Here is a 25,637-nt window from a genome sequence, read left to right on the forward strand (position 1 = left end):
TCTGAGTATGTAGCAAAAAAAGTGGATCATATATTTATTTTTTCTCAGACTGGTTATTGTTGTGCCCTCCTTGGAGGAATCTCTACAACTATGCTTAACAGGTTACATGTTAAATATCAGGTCAGCCCTGAGTAGGTCAAACACAATTGATCACATCACCCCTAATTTTAAAAACAAAAGCAAATCCTGTTCTGGATTTTTCTATGTAGTCTTGTAATTATACTTTTATTTTTTAATGGGATATTTTGTGAAGTCTTTCACCAAGACTGTTTTTGAAGGTGTTATATTAAATTTATATTATACCTTTGCTGCTGGATTTCAGCAATCTTCTAAAAACATTACAACATTTTGTGCTGTAATTAAGCAGGTCAAATTCTACTCCGTTTCTGCCATAAAGGTACTGCTCAATTTTCTTCACATACCATCAGAATAAGAAATAATAGTCCTTCCAAGATGGCTTTAATACACTGAAGGACATAATAACAGGAAAGAAAGCGAAATGATCGAAATAACGTATTTAAGTGTTCCTAATAGAAGGTGGTTCATTAATAATTTGGACTTATTAAAGTTGAACTTGATAGTCAACATTATAATAAACGTTGTTTTAGGTAATGTCATTAAAATAATCATCTCATTTTATTAGGAAACATATTTTGCTCAAAACACAGTTCCTGTTGCGATTGCAGAATAATTTTTTAGAGATGATCATTCCTTATAAATATGTTTATTTTTTCTTTTTTCAAAAAAGTGACAAAATTGAAAATACTACAATACGAGGCATTTGCTGGCCCCTGAATACTGAGTAAAGTGGCAACGTCAGAAGAGCTTGATTTACAAAAAAATCTGTTTTCCGATTCATTCGTAAGAACACAGAAAAACTCCTTTCATAATGTAGGCATGGATGTACAGTTAAACATTTCACCTTATTCTAAACTTATATCAGAAGTAAAACCAATCATTCATTAAATTTAAATACTTCAAGACTGACAGTAACCCTGTGTTTTTAATGGGAAAAAAGCCATACCTAGTAAATATACTTTTGAAGAAATATACTTTTTAATCACTTTATCACACACTCTCTAGCCTTTGATAAACCAGACTGCTACTGCTGTGACTGACCATGAATAAGAACCAAAGTGAAAGTCTGAAAAAGGATAATCTTCACCATACTAGTGGTATGTCTAGAGAACAAAGTAAAACAAATATCTATGTCAGACTTGTGTCTCTTCATTTTGCAAATCCAAAGGTTAAGAAGGCTTAAACCAGAATGGGTTGTAAATGAAAACTAAGGGTTGATGTACTGTAGCAACCAACAATTGTCTGAATGAGTGTAGACTGAAGTGTTGATTTTGATTGTATGATTATGAGGTATTTCCTTTCACAATATACACAATATACACCCTTCAGCTCCTCAGGCAATGTGAGAGAGCAGTACTATGGCTGAGCTCATTGCCCAATGACACAAAAATCTATGTGTAAAAAGCATGTATATAGCAACACCTAGTGGAACATTTAAAGAGCACTGTAGGGTATTTCTAGGGTCCTTATAGTAAATGCAAGTTGTAACATCCTGTTGTGATGGAAATTAGTTTTTGTTTATCTTTGAAACTGCCTGAGGTCACAAACGGACCCTAGCAACTTCACACTAAGCCGGTATACTGGAACAGACCATCCATTCAATTTGTGAAAAAAAATTCCATCCTACAGCGGCCATTCAAAAACTCCACGTGAGTTAAAACTTGGCGAGTTTCAATCACAACCAAACCCTTTTCAATGTTGCACCTGAAAACTTTCTGTGATGATGTTTCCACCCGCAACCTTTATGAGGAATGCAACAAGCTTCTCTGGCTCAAAAACTATTTGGAAAGTTAACTCCAACCTTTATTATGTAAGTATAGGATGAATAACTGAAAATGGTGTTTCTGCATAAACGAGTATAGCCATTTCATTGTTCTATGCAGCTTATAACTTGACATTTCCTGTATAAGAACAGCTTGACCAATTAACTTCAAACTATCATTCTAATGTGCATGATATAAACATGTGACACGCTGTACCTGCATGTACCAATATTGTCACATCGCACAGCAGCAGCAGTAAATTCTAAATTCAGCCAGCAAATTCAAATTGAATTCCAGATTCTGATTAATCTCTATAAGCACAAAACAAATACTTTCAGGGAATTAATGTTTAACGGAATTTAATTGCAAACATTGATAGCAGATTTTATTTTATTTAAAGAAATTTTTATGATAAAGGAGATTAAAAATGTTACTGTGTGTCCTTCCCATCTTAATTAATCTTTTGCTGCACATACTGTAGATAGCACTCTTACACTTCACTCCTTATTATAAAAATTAGGTTTGTCTTATGTGTAGTGCTAATTATTCTGGCTCATTTTTATAGACCTATGTTAACACAATATGAGTATTTAAATTATTACACAAAGGAAAAGACTGGGTATTACAAAATCGCAACATATTTTACACATGCTAAAAATGATACTTTCATTCTATAAAAAAGGTTCATCTCCATTTAACTGATAGAAAATATCTATATCTTTCTAGATATACAGCATCTAAGATATCTGGATCTTTCAAGTCTGTGCTAAACCAACCAGGGCTTAGAAAATTTTAAAAGGGTACATACTAATCACCTCCTAAAGACAAATACTTACATTAAAGAGATTAAATATGTTGAAGATGCAGTTAAACCATAAAAATACAAATAATTTTTAAATCAGATAACTTACATGATAAATTTCAGTAGAGTCTTTAGATCTCTGAATGAAAAAAAAGTCTAGTGTTTTTTAATTCCCCAGTGCATAAGGTGTTTTGGGGGGGTTTTCAGACATTCTGTGACTCTTAGTTGTAAAAATGTAGTTGTGTCTCACAGTAAAGATCAATGTACACTGGTCTGAACCTTGAACAGAAAGTTTTGATAAAATAGTAGTTAGGCGGTTTTGTTTATGGATGGGTTAAAGATCGACCTTCTTGATCAATGAAATATTCTGATTAGACAAGAACAATTGTGACACCACCAGAGTCCTGTACACCACTTCAGACACAAAACAGGTGTGTCCACTGCTCTACACAAGACCCTCACAACCTGTTGGGGTATTTTTTCACCTTGTCCTCTCAATTCATACGTACTCTCTGCCAATAGCAGTGTTGTTTCCAGCCCTTTTGTCAGGGCATCAGAAAACAAGACACGTATACGTAGAAACCTCCAAGCCCTCGGCTAGCAGAATCTCAGGTCCAAGGCTACATGGACCACACTCTCTTCCTCAATACATCGTATTGCCAGGGAAAGGGTCCTTCTATCACACTTACATTCTTCCACACACACTATCACACTAATTCACACTAATGCTCACACTACAGGAAATGCACTTTTTAGACAGCCCCGTTCTCTCATTCCTGAACAGGCGGCCGTCCTTTAAAATAACTAGATCATTTAAGTTCCCTCTGGAACTTCCTGCTCCTTCTGGGGTTCCTGATGTTATACCCTTTTTTCTTATCTTCTTACCCATGTTCTTCGAGACTACGGCCAACATTTTTCACCTCATCAATGTATCTTGAGCTGCAGCCTGTTTGCATGTTCTCATAGCACAGCTATCAGCAGTGTCTCACACCCACTGCTAATCGTACCAACAAATGTTCTGTTTCTCTCTCGCCCTGCTTCAGCCTGGATAGCTCCCTTCTGAGCTTCTACATACGTCAGGCAATCATAGAGTGAGTGAGGGCCAGTGTCTGTAGAAGCACTGTTATGCCAGGTCTGTTGCTTCCTTTCCTACATGATAAACACAACACCTGATCTAATGTTTGTTCAGCTCAGCTCCGCTCAGCTCAGCTAGGACTAAGTTTGCCTTGATCCCCCTCAGGGAAGTATTCAGCCTAGTCAATTAGTCACACTCCCAGCTGAACTGCCTTAGCTTACAAATGCTCTTCAGCTGTGGCTATAAAGTAACGTGTAGTTCTCTTTCGAGAGAGCCAAACACATTCCATATGATACCACACAATAGAGAAACAGATAAATGAATATTAAACTCAAACATAAAAAAATAGGTTTAGACTGTATATTCGTAAAACCTAACTATGAAAAATGATTTACATACAAACTGTGGCACCTGACTTATTTTGGATAAGTTAAGGGTAAGCTGTAAACCAACATTAATAAGACACAATATTATCACCCTTAAAGTGAAAGTAGGCATTTTTGACTTGTTGCAGTTGACTGACTAATATAAATGCCTACATTTAATCTTGGGATTGAAGCTGTTGGTGTTTGTACCCAAAGGGCTGTAATAACATCAGTTTCCTTGTTCATTGGGGAGTTTACTGACATTGAGAAGAAAACAGATACCTCTGGTCACAGTCCTTCTGCAGGGGCACTGGAGACTGTAGCTGCTGGATGTGGTTCACAAGTTTGATTCTTAAATCCAGTCTCTAAAAGCAACAGCTGTACGAAGGGGCTATGCTTCACTCTACCAGTTTAAACCAAAAAAAAATACTTCCGCTTTTTCCAAAAAAGCACAAATACAGTATTTCATGGGAAAACTGGTGATCAACTAGGCTCTCTGGTGAGCTCCTGAAATTATTCATATCATATCATATCATATCATATTTCCCCAGTGTGTTGTTTTGAAAAGTCACTGTGACATTTTTAAAGATGGTCTGATCTTTTTGTTACAGTTTGATCGGGAGGTATTTTCTTCCAATGCCTGAAATCACTGCCATGAGCAACATTACAAACATGTCAAGAAGAAAGAGGCCAGAAGAGAACTGACCATTTTAAACCTTGAAAATATAAATATTACAAACAGGAAAGTGCCAATCTGTATTGCTTATTTGGTTGCCAGTAGCTTAATGTTCTAAGAATTGTATTTATGCAGCCAGAGGAAACATTCATGATAATGAGGTGCGGGCTAAAAAGCATCTCACAATTTAAGCCTAAATTGCAAAACTAGAAATTTAAACTATATTAAAAACTATATTATAAAGCACTCAATAAAACAAAAAAATGCAGTATAAGTGTTGAATACTCAGCGGCAGGTTATACTGCTATTTAGCACCACACCCACATCTACCTGTTAAGAGACAGTGAAAGAACCCTGAACGTCATATCACACATCACATCAAGCCCTTAAGTCACACCATAATATTTGCTAAAAACAAATCCTTTTTCTGATGTTTATAGAATTTTTTTTTTATCATCTTAAAAGGACGTGTTTTTAAGGAGATTAGCAGTCATCCGGCTACTTTTGGAAATTTAAGAGTCTCTGCTTCAAGAACAGTGAGTATTACGATTCAATAGTTTGTCATAATGTTTGGACCTGTTGAACTGTGTGTTTCTTCTCTTGTGGCAGACCTGGGAACATCTACATTCAGTGCTACTTCATTGTAACACCTGTGAACGAGAAAATAAAACTAAAGATTCTTCATAGAATAAAAACTTAATTTCACGTGAAAGCTTTTTGTTGATATATTAGGAAATAAACAGGTGTTTGTGTTAAAGTTCTAATAAATTGTAGAGATAACTAAAAACTATAATGTAATGGAAAAGATAATGTGCCAAGTGTTGAATATATTCTAAGAAAAATGTAATATGGGACTGATATAAAGTAATACTTTGAACTAGTTCATAAACATAGGATTGATATGTATTTTGTATTTTTTCCTATTTATTAATATTTTAAAGAACATGTTGATCTGACGGGATAAGAGGTAGTATATTCAAATGTACTATTTTGCGTGAGAAAAAGGCAAATGTTTTCTTTCTGCTGAGTACATTTATAGCACAAGAACTGTGTGTGTGTATTTATAGCAGAAGAACTGATCACTAGGCCCTTTTTATTTTTGCTGTGTACTATTATTTTTTGCAGAAGAAGGCATCCAAATACCTTAAAATTGTATCGGTTTTGCTTCAATATGCAATAATAGGAACCAGTACCAGTTCCATGATTTTTAATAATTGTTGTTTAAACCTACAGTATGTGCTGTGTTCATCTCTTCTCTTGAGATCGATTTGAGAAAACTATGCGCATTACTCATTTGTAACAAGTGGGAGGTTTTTATTAGGAGAAAATAGAACAGAAAGAAAAAGTAACAATAATGTGAAAAAGGAAATTGTTGCACCGCTAGATTATTAATTTAACTAGTAATAGTTAACTAAGCTACTATGTATCATTCATCATAAATTAAACTAGTTTTTATGTTTCTTGCTGTAACAGATTTGGACAAAAGTGTTTTGCAAGGCAGTTGGAATCTGGAGCAACTGCTCATAATAATGTCGTAACCATCGTGTACCCAGAGATAGAGCCAAGGTGCTTCTTGATAAAAATAAGAGTTCGGCCTTTTGTGGAAGGACTATCAAGCCCTCTCCAGAAAGTGCCCATCGCATGCTGTCAGACAACATCCCCAGTGAGAGCTAGAAAAGGAAGGCACCCGTGAAAGGTTTTTGTTGTTGGAGTGCTGTCCAAGTCGGCATGAGCTTTGCCCTTCCTCTTCCCTTCAACCACCTTTTTGTGCCGTGTGTTACTTTGTCTCTCTAATTCGCACAAAATGTTTGGAGCTAAGGCTTGTGGTAAGCCTTGCTAACATGCACTGGTGCAACGTGTTTCATCACATTGGTGTCAGAGCAGCCTGCAGGACATGTTTGGTTGTATCAGGGCTGTGGGGGTTCAGTCTTAAGAAATATCACCTCCTTGGGTGCAAGTTAAAAGTGCTGGAGCACACTGTAGAACTAAGGGGTGGACAATTGTATTGATCTCAAAACGCTTTAAAGTGTATCATAGCAGATTGCTGCTCACAAACAGATGTGTAGGAAGACAGCTGGCTTAGCGTTGAATATGCAAGGTCGGGGGACTAAGGACAGTATTATATTATTCTCTTAATACCTTTGTGAAGATCAGCTTTCAGCAAATCTGACCAACTTATGCTAAGAGCATTTTGTCATGTAGTAAACAGAAAAGATAAAAGACATATATGCCAGACATAAAATAAGTCAAAGATATTTTTTTGGATGCATATTCAATATATTTAAGGTGTAACACCACAGTAGATGTCTCAAATTATTTAAGCATAGGCCATTTTTATTTAAGGGTCATTTGGTTTATGGTCTCCTGGATACCTGTTCCATAATTGGCCATAATTCTTAATAAATGCTCAGTCAGTCATTTGAAATATCCTGCAGAGCAGTTTATTAATGTTGTTCCTCATCTACAGTATTTGAACAACAAATGCATAAATGCCATCTGATACAGATCATTTGCTTGTTGGAATTGCTCCTATTTTTTACCACTTTTAACACTTCACGCACATATATGAATCAAATGCATACTGGATGTGAAATAATACGGAGTGTGATTGTCTTTTTACCTTGCTATGCTATAAGTTCAGTTTGATGGTACTTAATGACTAGAAATACTAGCATGCCTGTTTGCTGATGTCCCTAGAACCACAACAAGTGTTTTTCACTTATCTTTTAATGGACAGCTGCTCCTTTGTTTAGCAGCAATGGTCTGCTCATAGTGTACATACCATTGCAGGTGTGTCAGAAGGTGGCTAATTACAGTATGAACATTTCAGGTTCTTCCTGTCTTCTGTATCTCAGGCTGAGAGTAAGATAAACTCACTTTATTGGCCATATAAAATTTATTGTGTTAGGAATTTGTCTTTTTGCATACCCCAACTTGCTCTCTATAAGACACACAGGGAGAGAAGCTTGGGGTCAGAGCGCAGGGTCAGCCATTTATACGGCACTCTTGAAGCAGTTGGGGTTAAAGGCCTTGCTCAGGGGCCCAACGGAGTAGGATTCCCCTACTGGCAATAGGATACGAACTGGCAACCTTTCAGCCATAGGCATAGATCCTTAGCCCAGAGACACCACACCACCATGTGGTACTGCATTAGTACTCAGTACTGCATGAATTGTACACTGAGTATTAGAAAGAATACAACCTTTCTTTTTAGAACCTTAGCTAAGGTGTGGAGACCTGCTTTTCTTTTATTTCCAAAACTGTCTTCCCTAAAAAGCTTTTACAGACACTATAGTGCTTGTAACTGCTTTAATGTAGTTCTACTACATAATAATTAAGACAGAAACAATACATACAGATGAACAGAGACATGCAGAGACCTTTTGGTGGGTACTGTGGAACTTTCTGGGGCAGGATTTGTTACTAGAGTATCCTGAACACAAATCAGTGCCAACTTGTATATCTGTGTTTTAAAATTTCACAGGAAGTTTGGATGTGACTTCAGAGGCATTATAATATTCACAACCTTGGCAAAAAAGTGGTTGTCCAGAATTGCTGATTATGTTTGATTAACAAGATATTACACCCCCACTACTGAGCATATACTTTATTTTCCTGATATAACACATCTTAACAAGAGGACAGAGCAAATAAAATAAATACCATCTAATTACATGCAATACCAAATGCAATCTCTTTCCATCTTTAATAGATAGATAGATAGATAGATAGATAGATAGATAGATAGATAGATAGATAGATAGATAGATAGATAGATAGATAGATAGATAGATAGATAGATAGATAGATAGATAGATAGATAGATAGATAGATAGATAGATAGATAGATAGATAGATAGATAGATAGATAGATAGATAGATAGATTGATCCCGTGAGGGAAATTGCAGTGCAACAGCAGCTTAACACACACAACACACAATAGTACAATACATACAATACAATACAAGAGTTACTCACAGTCCGGACACACAAGAGCAAACTAGAACAGAACAGTACACAGAAAATCGTATCACACATATGAATATAAATATAGATGTAACCATAGATATAAATATAAATGTATTGCATATATTTCACAAAAGTGGTTGTAAATGGGAAAAAGAAAAAGAAAGAAAAAGAAAGAGAACAGATGTAGCAGTAGATGTGTATATGCGTTTAGTCCAGAAACAGGTCACTGTCGATGTTGCCTCTGCCAAGACGCAAGGTGGATGCGTTGTACAGTCTTATGGCAGACGGCAAGAATGACCTCCTGTAGCGCTCCCTGTCGCACCGTGGATGAATCAGTCTATTGCTGAACGTGCTCTTCATTCCTGCAAGCCTGTCATAGAGGGGATGGGAGAAGTTGTCCATGATGGCCTCTAGTTTGGACATCATTCTCCTCTCAGCCACTACCTCCAAGGGGTCCAGGTCAGACCCAATGACAGAGCTTGCTCTCCTGATGAGCTTGTTCAGCCTTTTGGAATCTACTGCTCTAGTCCCAGAGCCCCAGCACACCACTGCGTAGAAAATGGCACTCGCTACCACCGACTGATAAAACATGTGTAGCATCTTACTACACACATTGAAGGACCTGAGCCTCCTCAGGTAAAGTAAAGTCGGCTCTGTCCCTTCTTATAGATGGCCTCGATGTTCTTAGACCATTCCAGTCTATCGTCGATGTGCACTCCCAGGTACTTGTACGAGTCCACCATCTCCACGCCACTCCCATGGATGTAGACAGGAGTAGGTTTGACCTTTTTCCTCCTGAAATCTACCACCAGTTCCTTTGTCTTTGTAACATTCAGTTCCAAGTGGTTCACCCCACACCACTCCACAAAGCTGCTGACCAGTCCTCTGTACTCCTCCTCCTGCTCACCCTTGATACATCCCACAATTGCAGAGTCATCTGAGAACTTCTGCAGGTGGCATGACTTTGAGTTGTACTTAAAGTTAGAAGTATAGAGGGTGAAGAGGAATGGAGAAAGAACTGTCCCTTGAGGTGCCCCTGTGTTACTCACTACCTGTTCAGACACACAGTTCTGAAGTCTCACAGACTGTGGTCTGCCTGTCAGGTAGTCAGTGATCCACGAGGTCGTGGAGGCATCGACTTGCATCTCCTCCAGCTTCCTCCTTAGAAGTAAGGGCTGGATGGTATTGAAGGCACTGGAGAAGTCGAAAAACATGATCCTTACAGTGTTGCCAGCCCTGTCCAGGTGTGAGTAGGCCCTTTGCAGCATGTAGATGATCGCATCCTCCACACCAACACTGGGCTGGTAGGCAAACTGTAGGGTGTCCAGTGATGAGCTGACCAGGGGTCTCAGGTGGGATAAGACCAGCCTCTCCAGTGTCTTCATGATGTGAGAAGTCAGTGCAACTGGTCTGTAGTCGTTGAGAACAGAGGGGCGCCCTTTCTTTGGTACCGGAACCAGGCATGATGTCTTCCAGAGCACCGGGACTCTCTCCAAGCGCAGGCTCAGGTTGAACAGTCGCTGGAGCACTCCGCTCAGCTGATCAGCACAGGCCCTCAGAACTCTGGGACAGATGTTATCTGGTCCTGTGGCCTTACCCTCGTGCAGCCTCTTCAGCTCCTTCTTCACCTGGTCAGCTGTGATGGTCAGCCTGGCCTGGGGGATGATGCTCATAGTGCTTTCAGTGCTGGCGGAGGTGTTGGAGAGTGGCAGCTGTGGGGGATGGGTGGGTGAGTAGCCGTCAGGGTTTGTAGCTGTAGGCGGCCATGTTTGTGGGGGGATGGAGGAGGTGTTGGGCAGTTGCAGCTGTGAAGGGTTAGGGAGCGTATGGCTGTGGGGGGATGGGTGTTGCGCCACAGAGGACCCAGAATCAAACCTGTTAAAGAACTGGTTCAACTCGTTGGCCATCTCCAGGTTCCCTTCTGTTGCACCCCCAGCCTGTTTGAAGCCAGTGATCTCTCTCATGCTGCTCCATACATCTCTCACCCTATTCCTTTGCAGCTTGTCCTCTACCTTCCTCCTGTAGGCGTCCTTGCTCTCTCTTAACTTCTGCTTTAGCTCCCTCTGTACACGCTTGACCTCTTCCTTATCTCCCCTCCTGAAGGCTCTCTTCTTGTCGTTCAGAAGAGCCTTCAGGTCGCTGGTGATCCAGGGTTTGTTATTTGAAAAGCAGTGTACGTCTTTGGTGGGGATGGTGTTGTCTACGCAGAAGTTAATATAGTCAGTGACACAGTCCACCATGCTGTCTATGTCGTCCCCATGTGGTTCGCACAGCACATCCCAGTCGGTGGCCTCCAAAGCACCACGTAGATCCTCCATAGCCTCCTGAGACTATCTCCTCACAGTCCTCATGGTCACAGGTTGGCGCTGGACAATAGGCTTGTATAGTGGTGTAAGCAGGACAAGGTTGTGATCTGATCTGCCAAGGGGGGGAAGGGCTGTGGAACTATATGCATCCTTAGCATTGGCATATAATACGTCCAGTGTTTTGTTTTCTCTGGTCGGGCACTTAACAAACTGGTGGAAAGTAGGCAGAGTGGTGGAAATAGATACGTGGTTAAAGTCCCCTGAAATAGCTATAAAAGTGCTTGGGTGCTTTGTTTGTAGCCTGGCTGTGACTGTGTTTATGATGTCACACGCTACCTCTGCATTTGCCGTAGGTGGAATGTAAACAACAACAAAGATGGCGCATGTAAGCAAGAGTTCACATGATAGTACATCAAATCAAAGATTTTTTTTCCCCAAAATGTGTCTATTGTGGGACAAATATTCAGGAAAGATTATCATCTGCCATCTTAAATAAAAAGATACAGATCATTAACTTGTCTTATAAAGCATTATATCTCTATTATTATTATGATGATCATGATGATGTACTGGATATCTCTTGAACTTGCTCAATATACACTACCAAAAGCTAAAACATTATTTTATACATTAACATCATTTTTTTATAATTACATATTGAGGTGTCAATTGAATTCTAATAGAATTGTTTATTGGTCGTGTCCTAAAAAAACTTTGCTGAAATATCCAAAAATGATAATGGAATTATTACTCATGGTCATTTGCTAGAGGGTTTCAATGTCTATGAGTATGGTTACAAGTTAAGGGAGTTAAGGAGAACAGTAGAGCAATTAGTTACTGTAAACTTTAAATGTCAAAATTGAACCTTAGCGGCAGATAAGAATTTGATTAGAAATTTTTGATAAGAGTAGAAGAACCTCACGTGGTAAGAAAGCCATGGGAATTCTTTATACTCTCAGTTATAGCTCTGGAAAAAGAGTAATACAATTTAAGTCAAAACTTCAGATATTTATTACAAATAAACATTAGCAAAACATTAAACATTACACTACATACAAAACTGATTCCCACAGATCTAGATTCTGTTAGACCAGAAAGCCAGAATGTTGGCCCTACAGCCCAAAATACTGTAGCGCCCTCATCGAAGGACGATGATGAGGCGCATCCGGGTAGTGCATGCGCCGCAAGGCAGGCTGGGAGTGGTCACTCAGCTAATGTAAATAATCCCAATCACATTTGTGTTAACAGCTGTTTAGTGTTTACCTGTGTTAGTTAGTGTGTAACCACCCTGACTCTGCATACGTGTCCTGTTTACCCCCCCGGTGTATGTGTCAACCTTGCCTTCGAGTTGGTCTCTTTTGCCCATAGCTGGGTGGCGGAGGTTTAATGAAAGCTGTTTGTGAGCCAAACAAGAGCGTTGTCTGGTTTCTTTTTCTGCGCGAACCCGAATTCACTAAAATACTATGCAATACCTTGACAGGCCAACTTATCAAAAAATATCCTGAGTCCTACATAAAAAAAACTATGACCCAGAGCTAAATCCTCCTTTTTACAACATAGACGATATGTCTCTACTCTGTCCCTTTCTATCTGTTTTGTGCCGTGTTCTAGGAAACAATATTTATACTTTACTAGCCTTAACAACAGTAATTTACCAGAAAACCTCTATGGTCACCTGCAGCTAGGCAAACACTGTTTTTAGTCTGTTGAATTATAGGTAGCAGGTGGCATTTCAATAGTTTAGAGATATCAAAGGCTGAAAAACAAATGAGCTACCTATTGTAAAGGAACAAGTAATAGGTTTATTCCATGCTGAAAAAAAGAAGAAAGAAAACACGTTTCGGCCATGGAGCCTTCTTCAGGTGTATGCTACAACAACAGAAAGCCTACCAAAAATACCAACAGACCTAGCAATATTACAATGTTTACAGAACCTGGTTGTTTTGAATTATAAAATGGAGGACATATGAGAGAGACAATCATGAAACAGACACACTGCCTGACTCAAGTATTTAAAGTTCTCAAGGACATTGACAGTTAACCCAATTGCCTTCCGAACCAAAACAAACATGAATCACAGGACCGGAGGAAACTGGGAGGAAGAGCTTTTAAAGCCAAGACCAGGGGGTTTTATTTGTATACAAAACATTTTGTAGTCTCGAAGGCCGCAGCCTGATTGTTGGAACCGACACCCTGGTTTCTTTCAAGAAATGGGTGAAGAAGAGCCTCGGATTACTTGGATACTATGGTTGTTACTCATTTACATGCCACAGGCAATCATTCCATTGCCAGGGGCTAACAGACCATGTGAAAGTAATCCTGTACTCACACACCTTGTGCTGACGTGCCATGAAAGCAACTACTTTAAAAAAAACACAGGTCAAAGAATCAGACTAAAAAAAAAACAAATTCAAAAAGATGAATTGCAATTCTGGTAACTGCATCACATATTTAATTAACACTTGAGAACATTACACCAGTGTTAATGTAGAAATTTAAGTAGAAATTTGAAGTCCTGGACATTAAATGTACTGGCATGGCTCCAGCGATCTGAACATATAAACCACCCAAAAAAAAAACGTTTACTTTGGGCATATCTTAGCAGCCTTTAAGTCAATCCTGTCAAAACAAATGCCTGTAGGCAAAACTGTATAATGGGGTATACTGCAAAGGTTGCAAGTTGACAAGCCTCATCTTGTAGGTTTTACTTAAAAGGGGCTCAGCCCTTTTCCCTTAAGATAGCTAATGGACAGGTTCTCTAACAAGTTAACGTCCTTTCATTTCCTTTCTTTCTTTTTCTTTAAAGACATCCAAACTCACAGCAAGACTGAGTCATGTACCAAGGTTCTGAAAATTTTCAGGAGGTACACACTCCTGTTGGTGATTGGTCATTCAGGCTCTCAGTTCCACAATCTAACTGTTCATTGACTTAATAATAGGATTGATGCTAAGCATTTGACCATTTTCAGCTCTTAAATATGTTGGCATTTGCCTTTTAAGTTTTGCATTTTATGTATTAAATAATACAAATTGGTACAGTAAGTAGTAAACAAAACTCCCAAATATGAAAACAAACAGGCGCCGTCCTTCGGATGAGACATAAAACCGAGGTCCTGACTCTCCGTGGTCATTAAAAATCCCAGGGCGTTTCTCGAAAGGATTAGGGGTATAACCCCGGCATCTTGGCCAAATTTCCCATTGGCCCTTACGAATCATGGCCTCCTAATAATCCCCCTCTATGAATTGGCTTCATTACACTGCTCTCCTCCCCACTGAGAGCTGGTGTGGGCTGAGCGTTCTGGAGCACTATGGCTGCCGTCGCAGCATCCAGTAGGGGCTGCACATTGGTGGTGGTGGTGGAGGGGAGTCTTTGAGTGGAGTGTCCAGAAAAGCAAAAGTCTCCATTAAATCACAGGTTTCCAAAAACAAGTCATTTAAATTTGATTCAGAAACTAACTCTGAGGTACGGTACATAAAATATATAAATTTCCCATAGTTGTTCTACTGTTAACAGATGTTTGTGAAGAGTTTCTCTGAAATGGCTGCCCCCACACACTGACTCACAACCTCTATTGTAGTGGATTGCAAAGAGATATTTAGAAATCTCTGTCTCCCGTCCTGGCATACTCCACACTAAGGACAGTATTATGTTAATGTGACAACATTTTTTAGTGGGACACCATGTTAAATATTAAACGTTTTTAATACATAGGCTCATAAAGAATATATGGCTGTGGAAAACTATCATCTTTTTCAATTACCAAGTTGCAGAAATAGAACAAGGACTTTCTATGGAGAAAACGGGCTTGGGACAGGCCATGGTAGCTGGTATCTATAATGTTGCAATTAATGTTATTTCATCTCTCAGTACCTTTATAAGGACCTCCTTTCACCAAACACTTACCAGCTTATGCTAAGAGTATTTTCACGTATACTGTAGTACATTGTACTAGTTCAGGTGGGCTCCAAAGCCGAAATGTTGCGTTTTCCTACTTCTATTTTCAACATGGAATAAAGCAATTAAATTGAACAGCTGAAATGTTTTTGAAGCAGAAAGATATCTATAGACATAAAGCAAGTCTTTCTTAATGTAAATATATTTTTTAAATTTTCAAAATCAGAAACAAAATCAGAATCACCTTTATTCGCCAAATCTTGTTTCATGTACAAGGAATTTACGCTGGTGTATTGGGTGCTGCAAAAACATTCTACAACTACCATACACAGCAGAAACAAAACTAATAGACATCAATAAGACAGTATACACACAGTACATGTAGGAACTCTGATTGAGCAAAAAGAGCCCTAAGAACGAGGCTGGGTGGTTCTGGTTTCAATAGACCTGTGGCACCTTCCTGATAAGAGGGGTCACCAGCAATCTCTTCTGCCCCTTTCTTTGCTCTGGAGTTGTACAGCTCATCAACGGAGGGCAGATGACAGCCAGTGACTCTCTCTGCAGAGCAAACTAAAATGCCTCAGTTTGGAGTAGGCAAATCCATTGCCAGACCAAATGGTTATGAACCCAGTCAGAATGCTCTTGAGGATGGCTCTGTAAAACTGTCAGAGTTGGTGCAAAAAGTACATTCTCATTCAATTTAAAAGAAAAAGTTCCCAAATCTCCAGTTAGAGAACTCAATTATGAAGTGTCAAAGGCACTTTAAACACATTACAAGTCAATTTGAAGTGTTTTATTACATTTTTGCAGCACAAATAAATGTTGAACAGTAATAAGAATATACATAAAATATATGTTGTAGTGCACATACAGTACTGTATGTAGGAACAGCATATTAAAGTATATATAAGTGTAGGACAGATGTATGACATCCGTAGTGAGCCCAGACACATTGAGCCTATTTTGGACAAGATGTCTCAGGCTGGATAGAATTAAATTTATTTTAGCATGGACAAAATAGTAAGATGTATTTCCTTATCGAAGTAAAATCCTCAGCTGCAGGAAATTTGGCACTCATTGTTTCAAAGGAAGTGTATAAAAGCAGACGTTATTCATTCATTGAGTTTGAGGTTCAGTAGGAGTCCTTTGTGGGTGTATCTTTACTCAAGCACTCATTTTGTGATGTAAACCAATAAAGGGCAAAACTTATCAAGGCATGTGACAGCACTGTAACTGTACCTTTTTTTTTATGGTGAGTTAATGTAAAACCTGTAAAAGCAAGTCATGTTCCAGGGTGTTGGCAAAAATCAATGAATGCTTAACCCGTAATGTTAAATTAAATAGCTGCTGCTGCTGCAATTTCATAATTTGCCACTATGATTTTAAGACTGTTGTTCTCATTTTGTAATCACGGTCACAATCTCCAGGTCACAGATTGCTTGACCAATAGTCAATTCTTGGTAGCAGTAGGCTGCTCAAATCAATCTCACATAAAGCAAATACTCTAGTCCCTCTTGTCAAGACAGCATTAAAGAAAAAAGGATAATTTTTTGGAAGGGTAGAAAAATACAATAAAGCTAAAACTTTTGTAGACTAAAGTTTTCTTATTATTTTAAATATCTTTAATGACTGCATTAATTAACATAACCTTACCCATGATATGTTTAACACTATTTTACAGTACTACACATGGCCCAGACGTCAAAGACTGTTTTGACTTTAGACCATAATGCTGCCTCTGCACTTAAAGAAGGCATCAACTTTGTGAGAAGTAAAGAAGATGGCAGATGTTACATCATCTACAAGGATAAGCAGTCTTTCCGGGCATGCAAGAACCAATGTAAACATCAAGGGGGAATATTTATGAAAGACATAGAAGATTTAGCTGAAAGGTTAAGTGTTTGTGTTTTTATTGAATAAAATACTCGCCCCTAAAATTGCACAACTGGTATTTTGTTTTGATTAAGACATATCCATTTCACTTCATATAGAAAAGATTCCTGCTTTCCTGTTATACTTCAGTAAACCAGCTATGTGGTCACTAGTAACAGCTGTAATAATCAGATTTTCAGGGCTGCTCAATCTGCAGCCATGCTTTTCCACTCCATTACACAACTCCACAATTCTACAGCCATACTAATTTGTTATGACAGAGTAATCAGTACTATTAATATTCACTGTTACTGTTTCTGTCCTCTCTTTACCTGTTTGCCTCATAGCATTAGAATTTCAGTTAGTTTTTGCCCAATCATTCAACTCACTTTCTGAACTAAGCTGTTGCCATTTGGATGCCTTACAATGAATACCCATTAAACACTTGTTGCACTGGTATCTAATTACTATTATCATAATTATTCATTCCTTCTTTGGTTTCCATTTCTTTTCTTTAAAAGAACAGTACGTTGTACCAAACACAACTGGAAGCTCAATGTCGCCACCATGAAATATGTGAACCCTCCGGACAGCTTTACACAAGAGGAACTTGGTAATGCTCATTTTCTCCTTCATATTTTTGTCAGTCATCTTACAACCTTGTATAGAACAGACTAGTTGAATATCTCATTCTGTGGTGGTCTCTGAAATTTACAGAAGCACATTGCTGGCACTAAGGGGGGAAAAATCCTCGCCCTTATCTCGTAATTACGAGGTGGTAATTCTCGCGTACTTTATGCGATAGCACAATTCTCATACAATACCTATAATCGCTACGTGCGGAGTTACAGTTTTAAGCAGTGGAACTGCACATACAACTGTTCATAACGAAACCATCATTGCTTTGATCTGTAAATCCCACCCCAAAACCGGTCCTCGCGTTTGTAATGATTCTGTTCATATTTGCTATAAATTGCAAGATTTCATTATGAATAAACCCAAGCCGAAAGTAAATCCGTACAAATTCTGCAGCGCTGGACATTTATACGATCATAAAACCGAAAGTGCCAGCCAAGTTCACGGTGGCTTCTACATGCGTTCAGAGCACAACATAACAGGTTGTACATACAGTACACTGACCTAATCGTTGCTATATATATTACGATCATTGCTATCCTTATTACGAGGTAAGGGGCGAATGTTTTTCCCTTGGTGTCAGCAATGTGCTGTAGTATCTTTAGATACTACATATGCTTCCTCTGCAGTATTACATATAGTTCTGGTCTCCACATTACAAAGACCTTAAGAATCTTCAGTGAAAATCTACAGCAGAGCAAACAGATTTTGAGTTAGAAAGAGACTCATAAAGGTTGATCACAATAATCAATCCAAGTTTAGTAAGCACAGGAACATAATTACAGAATTCAAACCAATCTTCAGAAGGACTTTTTTTACATAAAGAACTATCAGCAAACAGAACAGCTTATTTTAACGAGCTGTGAAGGCGTCAGGGTGTGATGTCATCACTTAGTACTTGGGAAAGTGATTAGAACCAAAAAGCTGAGTAATCAATCTTAGTATTTCGATTCTGTATGTTTTTTTAAAGCATACAATACATTTGTCCTCTTATGATAATTGTTGTTGTTTTTATTTTGTGTTCCGTTTAATTTTATTTTGTTAAATTGTGCCGCCTGTGCTGTTGCTGTTCTTGTGCAGCCGTTGAAACTAACGAAAGTGGGGGAATTCAGCTCATCGAACTGAGTCCTCCTGAACCTTGGCTGTCTGACCCTCGGACTCCAGAAGAGCTTGAATATGGAGAAGTGGTGGTGCGTTATCAATGTCGCACATCAGCAAATATTTTAGAAGATGTGACATTCATATGTTGATCTTATTTTAGGTGGTAAATTTAAGAAAATGCTAAATAAAGGTGCACTAATAAATATGATTTATATTTGTCAGATATGCAGACTTATTGTCAAATATGCTCAAATCTCATCTTACATACCATTAAGCCCAAGAACATCTGCTTTACTGTATGCAGACGTTTGACCATACTACAGAAAATAAAAAAATCATCTACTCAGTCTAACTCTGTAACATTTAAACTAAACGTAACCTATACAAACATCAATTCTTGCTCTATGCTTCTTTACAAAATAATGTGAAATAAAGCATATATCTTTAACATATAAAAAGGAGAGTGCGATAAAATTATTGCCTACAACTATTGTGTTCTTAAGCATAAAAATCCTTTATTTTCTGAAAAAAAAAACTACACATTTGCAGTCACGCTAAACAGAAGCTTACAAAACTGCTGAAATTGTACTTGGTTTTTTTTTTTTTTTCAGATTACCTATCTAACACATGCATGCATGGAGCTGAAATTGGGGAGTAAGAGAATGCTGTTTGACCCCTGGCTAACAGGCCCTGCTTTTGCAAGAGGATGGTGGCTTCTGCATGAACCCCCTGCAAATTACCTAGAAACACTTTGCAATGCAGATTTAATATATATAAGCCACATGCACTCTGACCACCTCAGGTATTCTAAGAACCAGTCTGTATGATGTGGATGATACAGTATTCTCAAGCCATGCCTGTCTCTGCATGTCCACATTATTTAACGTTTTTACAATGTCTTCTCTCTTTCCTCCTTATGACCATTTACGTTTGGTATAACATGGTGAAAGTACAGCAACAATACCAGACTTTTTCAGGGATCTCAGAAAATCTAGCTCAAGCTGTTTCTGGTACTAGGATGAGATACCTCCAAGGAAAACTTGTCAGTGGTATTGGTGGACAAATAGGTGTCACTCTTTGGAATTTCCATACTAACATCCCAGTGTATTGCCATAATTTGCATCATATGTTAAGCGGAGGTCCTAATTACTTGGTCATTAAATACATCTTATAGCACTGTTCATTAGAGCAGGGGTGTTAACCCTAGCATCCTGGCTAAACTCCACTCTTGAATTGCACAGTTTAGCCAACTTAGAGTTTGCCTTCATTTCATTTGGTAAATTAAGTTCTCATTTCTCTATCAGATCTGCTGTGTAGTGCTGTAGATCCAGCAGTGGTAAATGAATTGTGCCACATCTTGCATTTAAAAGCTTTAAGGAGCTCTTTGAGATCAAAACCACCATACGGTATAAACAGAAGGTCATTCAGTTATATATCATAATCATCATGATAGCGTGATACTCTAATGCAAACAATGGTAAACCATGTGAAAATGATTGTGTATAAGTACGGTGAAACTGTGAAAAATATCTATTCACACCATGAATTGTTTTTGTGCATTGTTAATTTTTTTTCACTTGGTTTTACCCTGCGTTATACTCCTTTCGAAAATTTCAAATCATGATTAATCAACACACTACGCACGTCACAACCACGCATCAGAAGGCTTCTTGCTCCTATACACTGTGGAGTTTCTGTGCTTAATTTGTGTGGATGTGCCCCGGAAATCTGTATCCTCCTCCAAAATTCAGAAATTACACGTTCGCATGTCTGGCGTTTCCTGGTGAGATTAACCATTTAACATGGACGTTTATTGACGGCAATTCTTATCTCAATAATTTTATGAGTACATCTCTGCAAACAATTCTTTTTTGTTCACAGTGTTACTGTTAACAGAACATGACACGGAGTCTGGCACGTTGCCACGCTGTTGACGTGCAGACTTCAAGCTGTTTTTGTATTCCAGTTTTGCAAGTTCAAACATTCAATTACTAATTTCTTAAGAAATGTGGAGTGAATTTTTTTTTTAAAAAAGAGCACTAAAAAAAATCTCCGGTGTAATAGTTTGAACAGCGTTGTATAACTCATCTATTCGTATAGAAACCAAAATGTTTTTAAAACAGTTTTTATTATAAAACATAATGAGAGTCATTAAAAATACAACACTTCTATCTTTGTAATAATGATGTATTTTTGTTAATAAAATTACCAATGGGTTAGGAAAGTGGGAGATCAACCAGACTATGAAATCCTACGAATGCGACGACAGGTCCATTAGAGTAGAAATGTTTTAAAAATAGAGTAAGCCTTAGAACATACAGTGTGATTCTGGTATTTTAAATTACTTACTATATTTATATTTGAGTTAACCTGTTTGAAAGTGCATTACAAATGATGTTAGCCATTATGCGCTAAAGTACCTCTGGTCTCTCACGTTCACAATAAACCCCAGCACCTCATAAATAACACATTAATTACTTCTGAGAAATCACAAGTGAAAACATACTACTTATAAATTCAAGGAATTCACAAAATGATAAGGCAAGTGACAAATGTTTTTGTAGCAGATGCACTAACTTCTTATCTTTCGACAGATGATATATGTGTAGCCACTTTGGGAACCAATAGATCTGCTTTGATGAATACTTTGCAACGGATTCCTTCCTATGCATCTCATAGAGCTTGGAAAAGCATGTGTCTGTTCAATGGTCTCTGAAAATAAAAATGCTAGTCTAACTTTAAGCACTTGTTAAATAAAGGTTGCTTGACAGGTTGCTGTTTAGGAGACCAATTCCCTAAATATAATCCAAACCTATTCCAGCTATCCCACTCTAAAGAAGCTGTCAGACAAGCGTCCTGATCTACCAATATATGTTGGAGACACCTCAAGGCCTGTGTTCTGGTATCTGGACAGAAGTGGAGTGAAGCTGACCAATGTAAATGTGGTTCCTTTTGGAGTTTGGCAAAAGGTGACTCCGTCTTGCTTTGTCTGCCCTGTAAGGTCAAAGTGTTTGTTCTGTAAAATCAAAGTTGCTCTTTGGCACAGGTCTTACTGTGCACAGATATTCAGCCATGACAAAGTACTGTATATTTTATTATGCCTGTCTCATCAGTAAACACTTGTTTTACCTAGAATATAATGAGGATAGGTTAGCACATGTATCAGAAACAATAAGCAGGATAATACAGCTTTTGTCTTTTATTGTGTTACAATACGATATTACAATGTTATATCTCGTTTGAGCAAATGCAAAATATTAAAGCTAAGAGCTCTGTATTCTGCTAGAATAAAGTCATGTGATGTAGATAATTTTCTTTGAGCTCCATATTATGTTTAAGCCATCAAAATCCAGACATAGTTTAAGAAGGTTTTCTTTCTCCATAAGTCAACTAATACAAACTTGACATAAATTTACAGACATAAAAACCTCACACAAACTGTGTTGTCTCTGACTTCGTAGGCTGATCACACATTTAAATCCATTAGCCTGTCTAAACTGGAAAGATCTGTTTACCTAATCCTGCAATATGAAATATATTTAATACTTTAATGTTGTATTTAAAATCCATTTAGAACTTTGACACCATTTAACACCATGAAAGTTGAATTTGACAATGAATCCTTACATGTGGGTCAAACTAAAATGGATGGTTTTCTTAAGATTGCATTTTTTCCCTGAATATATTTTATATGTTTAAATCACAGGTTGATGAGAATCTGCGGTTTATGATTCTAATGGATGGTGTACATCCTGAAATGGACACTTGCATTATTGTGGATTATAAAGGTATGATTTGCAAGATCATTTTACATTAAAGTAGTTATTTGATTACAAAACCAAGGGGAGTCCCCTGAAATCTAAAAAGCACATTTTTAAGGACCATAAAACTCATAATCATACATTTTTAAGAAAAAACAGCACATAGAAAAGCCTTCCAACCCAAAAAAAAACATCCATTTGAAAATGTTTACGCAGTTTCATGAGTCATGCAATTAGTCGTGTAATCTACAAATTCTTACAAGATTACTTTTTGATAAATGATTACCAATTTCCTGATTAGTCATTATGAGAACGTGGCCTTGTGTGGTCATCAATGGATACACAATAAAACAAAGAAGGATGCAGCTGAAAAGAAGGACTTGTTTCGATCTAGGTCACCTGATTCTGAACACCGTGGACTGCACGAGACCGAATGGAGGAATCTTGCCACGCAATGTGGATGTCCTCATGAGTGACTTTGCAGGAGGTGCTTCCGGATTTCCCATGACCTTCACTGGGGGAAAATACACAGGTATGAAGCGGAACTGTGTTACTGGGCATTAAAATTGCAGTTACTTGCACAGCACCTACATATTGATTCTACAACACAATAAAACGGTCTTTGGGAGGGGGCAATGTAAATAATTTGTTTGTACATATTCAAAGACTTTTTGTTTCTTCCCCACCCCCCCCAACGCCCTTGAGGCTGAAAACATAACGCTGTATTTGTCAAGTCCACAATCCTCATTTGTGGCCCTTCCTGTGAGTTTAACATACAGTACAACCTTCCAGCAGGAAACTGCACATTATTATGTGCAATTCCTTGTTTCTTGTGAGGTGAGAATGTTACAGTTACACCATGGTTCCCCTACTTACTCACCAAACCTAAGTAAAATAATTGCTGCAATGCGTCACAGATACTACTAACTTGTGACTTACATGTTCAACCTCAATCCATGGCAAATGTTAACCAACATGTTCTAGGTGATTTAAACATGCACAACAGAGATGTATATCGCAGCCTAGACATGAGTTACAAATGTCATTGGGATTTTATTCCAGAGAAAGAGCTCAGCTGTGTTTAGTGACCATTTCATTTTCAGATACTGGCTGGAGAAAAGGACTGAGATTCCTATTATAACTTTCTTAAATATACAATAATAATTGATAACAGTTTGCAATATGGATGAGCATTATAAACAGAACATAAATACAGAGTGATTTTTAGTGGACATTTCTTGTTATTTACTACAGTCAGTTTGTTTTCAAGTGAACATTTCCCAAGCTTTAATGGAGTCACTGAAGTTCTTATGTTTTATACTCACTTGCAGATAAGCAGGCCTATAACTGTCATTGTCTCGCTACAGTACATAATAGTTAACCTAGCCTAGTGGGATTGTTCCTGATGACTGTACCCATTTTAATAGGAAGTGCATCTGGGAAGTGAAAAAAGTACCAAAGGAAATTTAGTAATAACACTTCTCTTTTTAAATTTACTCCTCTAAACAGTTGTTCGTTCACTTCACAATTATTTTTCTATCCAGTTGAAAAAATCTGTTTACAGCTGTCTGTTGTAGCAAACCTTTTAGTACAAGGAAAGCCTGCTCACATCTCAATGTTGCTTTTGGTTCTGTTTCCAGGACAGTTCTCTTCAGACCGATAGAAAAACTTATCTAAATTGTTTTAAAGAGACATACAACACCTTAAGTGTACTCTGCGGTGGCTTCCTAACTTATCAAAATAACTCCGAGTTGTGCACTAACATTGTTTTGGATCTGACATTTTTACAGAGGAATGGAAGGCAGAGTTTATAAAGAATGAACGAAAGAAGCTGCTAAACTACAAGGCACAGCTGGTGAAACACTTACAGCCCAAGTTATATTGTCCATTTGCAGGATATTTTGTGGAAGCACATCCATCGGACAGGTATTTATTTAATTCCTATGTCATGTCCTATGTCACAATATAACTTATGTAGAAAAAGGAAAACACATTATTACAGAAGTCAAGTAAAGCATATTTGACATTTCTTCATATCAGACTATCAGTGTCCATTTTGGAATTACATATCTATATGTTTGACAAGAAACAGATTTCACATTGTTCATATATTGTAGATGCTCTGTTGGATCAGATATTATTTGACAATACACTTGTAATCAATTTATTCCTTTTTCTTTTATACTTTTCATCTGCTCAGTTCTGGACTACAAGCACTGAACTAGGCAATATACAATACAAGCAGCCCAAACTATCCAAAAATCAAAGTGAAGATAGGAACAAATGATCACTCATCCTAAAGTTCACTTGGGCCCCCAATCCAGCATGGAGCGTAAAAAAAGTGTCTTAGTAATGTGGGAATGCTAACCCTAACCCTAGCTGGGGTACCTGCTGAGCAATTCTGTAGACCACTTCTGAAACCCTCTATTCATCAGATTTGAAAATCTTCCTCAAACCAAAAACTATGAGTATAAAACAATCAAAACCACTGATAAAAGAGATACATTTCCAAAAGCTGTTAACTAGATATCTTCTAGAAGCAAATGTAACAATCAGCAGGAAAATACATTACCATGGTATTTAAACGAGTGCGTGTTTTAGGCCACTGTAGGGCTAGGGTTTCAAGAACCATGAAATGATGTCTCCAGATGTCCTTCTAGTTGCATGTTAAATGAAACGGTTAAGAGAGTTTACTTAACAGATAAGGCTTTCTTACAACTTTTGATCTACTCATTCTAAGACTACAAGTACTGAAAGTGGACAAAATACTGTAATATTACCATTCCCTGAATATCATTAGAGTTACATATTAAATCACAGTATCTGATTATACATTTTTGCTATGAGTATATAGGCAGTTTGCATCTAATTGCTATTTAATATACTTTTTTTCATATTCTGATGCATATTGTTTTAGTAAATATGGAATGTGTTGCATTTTTAATTATTGATGTGTAGTACAAAATGCATTACAAATTGTTGCATTTGCCTAAAATTTCTAAAACAGATATTTATTGAAGGATTTTTTATAGTATGAAGTCATATCATAACAAGCTTCAGTAATCACGGAATTAAAATACATTTATACCACAAATAAAAACAACATAAACAAGATACCAGATGGTTATACTTACCTACTGAATATTCAATATGGGTTTTCAGTGTTCCACCTTGGCTACCTTGAAAGTATAAGAATTTACATACATACTAATGAAATGTTTCCTATAACTTTTTCTTTGAGAAGTGGTAATGTAAACAAGTAAGAATTTTGCTTTAAGATCTTACAAACAATGTGCAAAAGTACAGGTAAAATGTACTGTAATTTCACATTTTTATG

General features: G+C 37.6%; 1 protein-coding gene across 3 annotated transcripts in view; it reads left to right on the forward strand.

The window, feature by feature from the left end:
• The first annotated feature begins 5,110 nt into the window (after positions 1 to 5,110).
• The window catches only part of cmah (cytidine monophospho-N-acetylneuraminic acid hydroxylase), a 29,524-nt gene continuing 8,997 nt past the window's right edge, over positions 5,111 to 25,637 (forward strand). For 2 of the 3 annotated variants that reach the window (XM_088639078.1, XM_088639079.1), the window contains exons 1-9: positions 5,111 to 5,295; positions 16,612 to 16,822; positions 17,324 to 17,415; positions 18,519 to 18,628; positions 19,151 to 19,341; positions 21,361 to 21,508; positions 22,246 to 22,327; positions 22,695 to 22,832; positions 24,091 to 24,226. In XM_088639078.1, the coding sequence (XP_088495204.1) occupies positions 16,620 to 16,822; positions 17,324 to 17,415; positions 18,519 to 18,628; positions 19,151 to 19,341; positions 21,361 to 21,508; positions 22,246 to 22,327; positions 22,695 to 22,832; positions 24,091 to 24,226 (1,100 nt within the window). In that variant the 5' untranslated portion in view covers positions 5,111 to 5,295; positions 16,612 to 16,619. Of the gene's footprint in view, positions 5,296 to 16,611; positions 16,823 to 17,323; positions 17,416 to 18,518; positions 18,629 to 19,150; positions 19,342 to 21,360; positions 21,509 to 22,245; positions 22,328 to 22,694; positions 22,833 to 24,090; positions 24,227 to 25,637 lie in introns of those variants that run through there. The other variant, XM_088639081.1, reaches the window with a different exon arrangement.

Source organism: Lepisosteus platostomus, chromosome 7 (genome assembly GCF_059453375.1).
Source record: "Lepisosteus platostomus isolate fLepPlt1 chromosome 7, fLepPlt1.hap1, whole genome shotgun sequence".
Classification (NCBI taxonomy): Eukaryota; Metazoa; Chordata; class Actinopteri; order Semionotiformes; family Lepisosteidae; genus Lepisosteus; species Lepisosteus platostomus.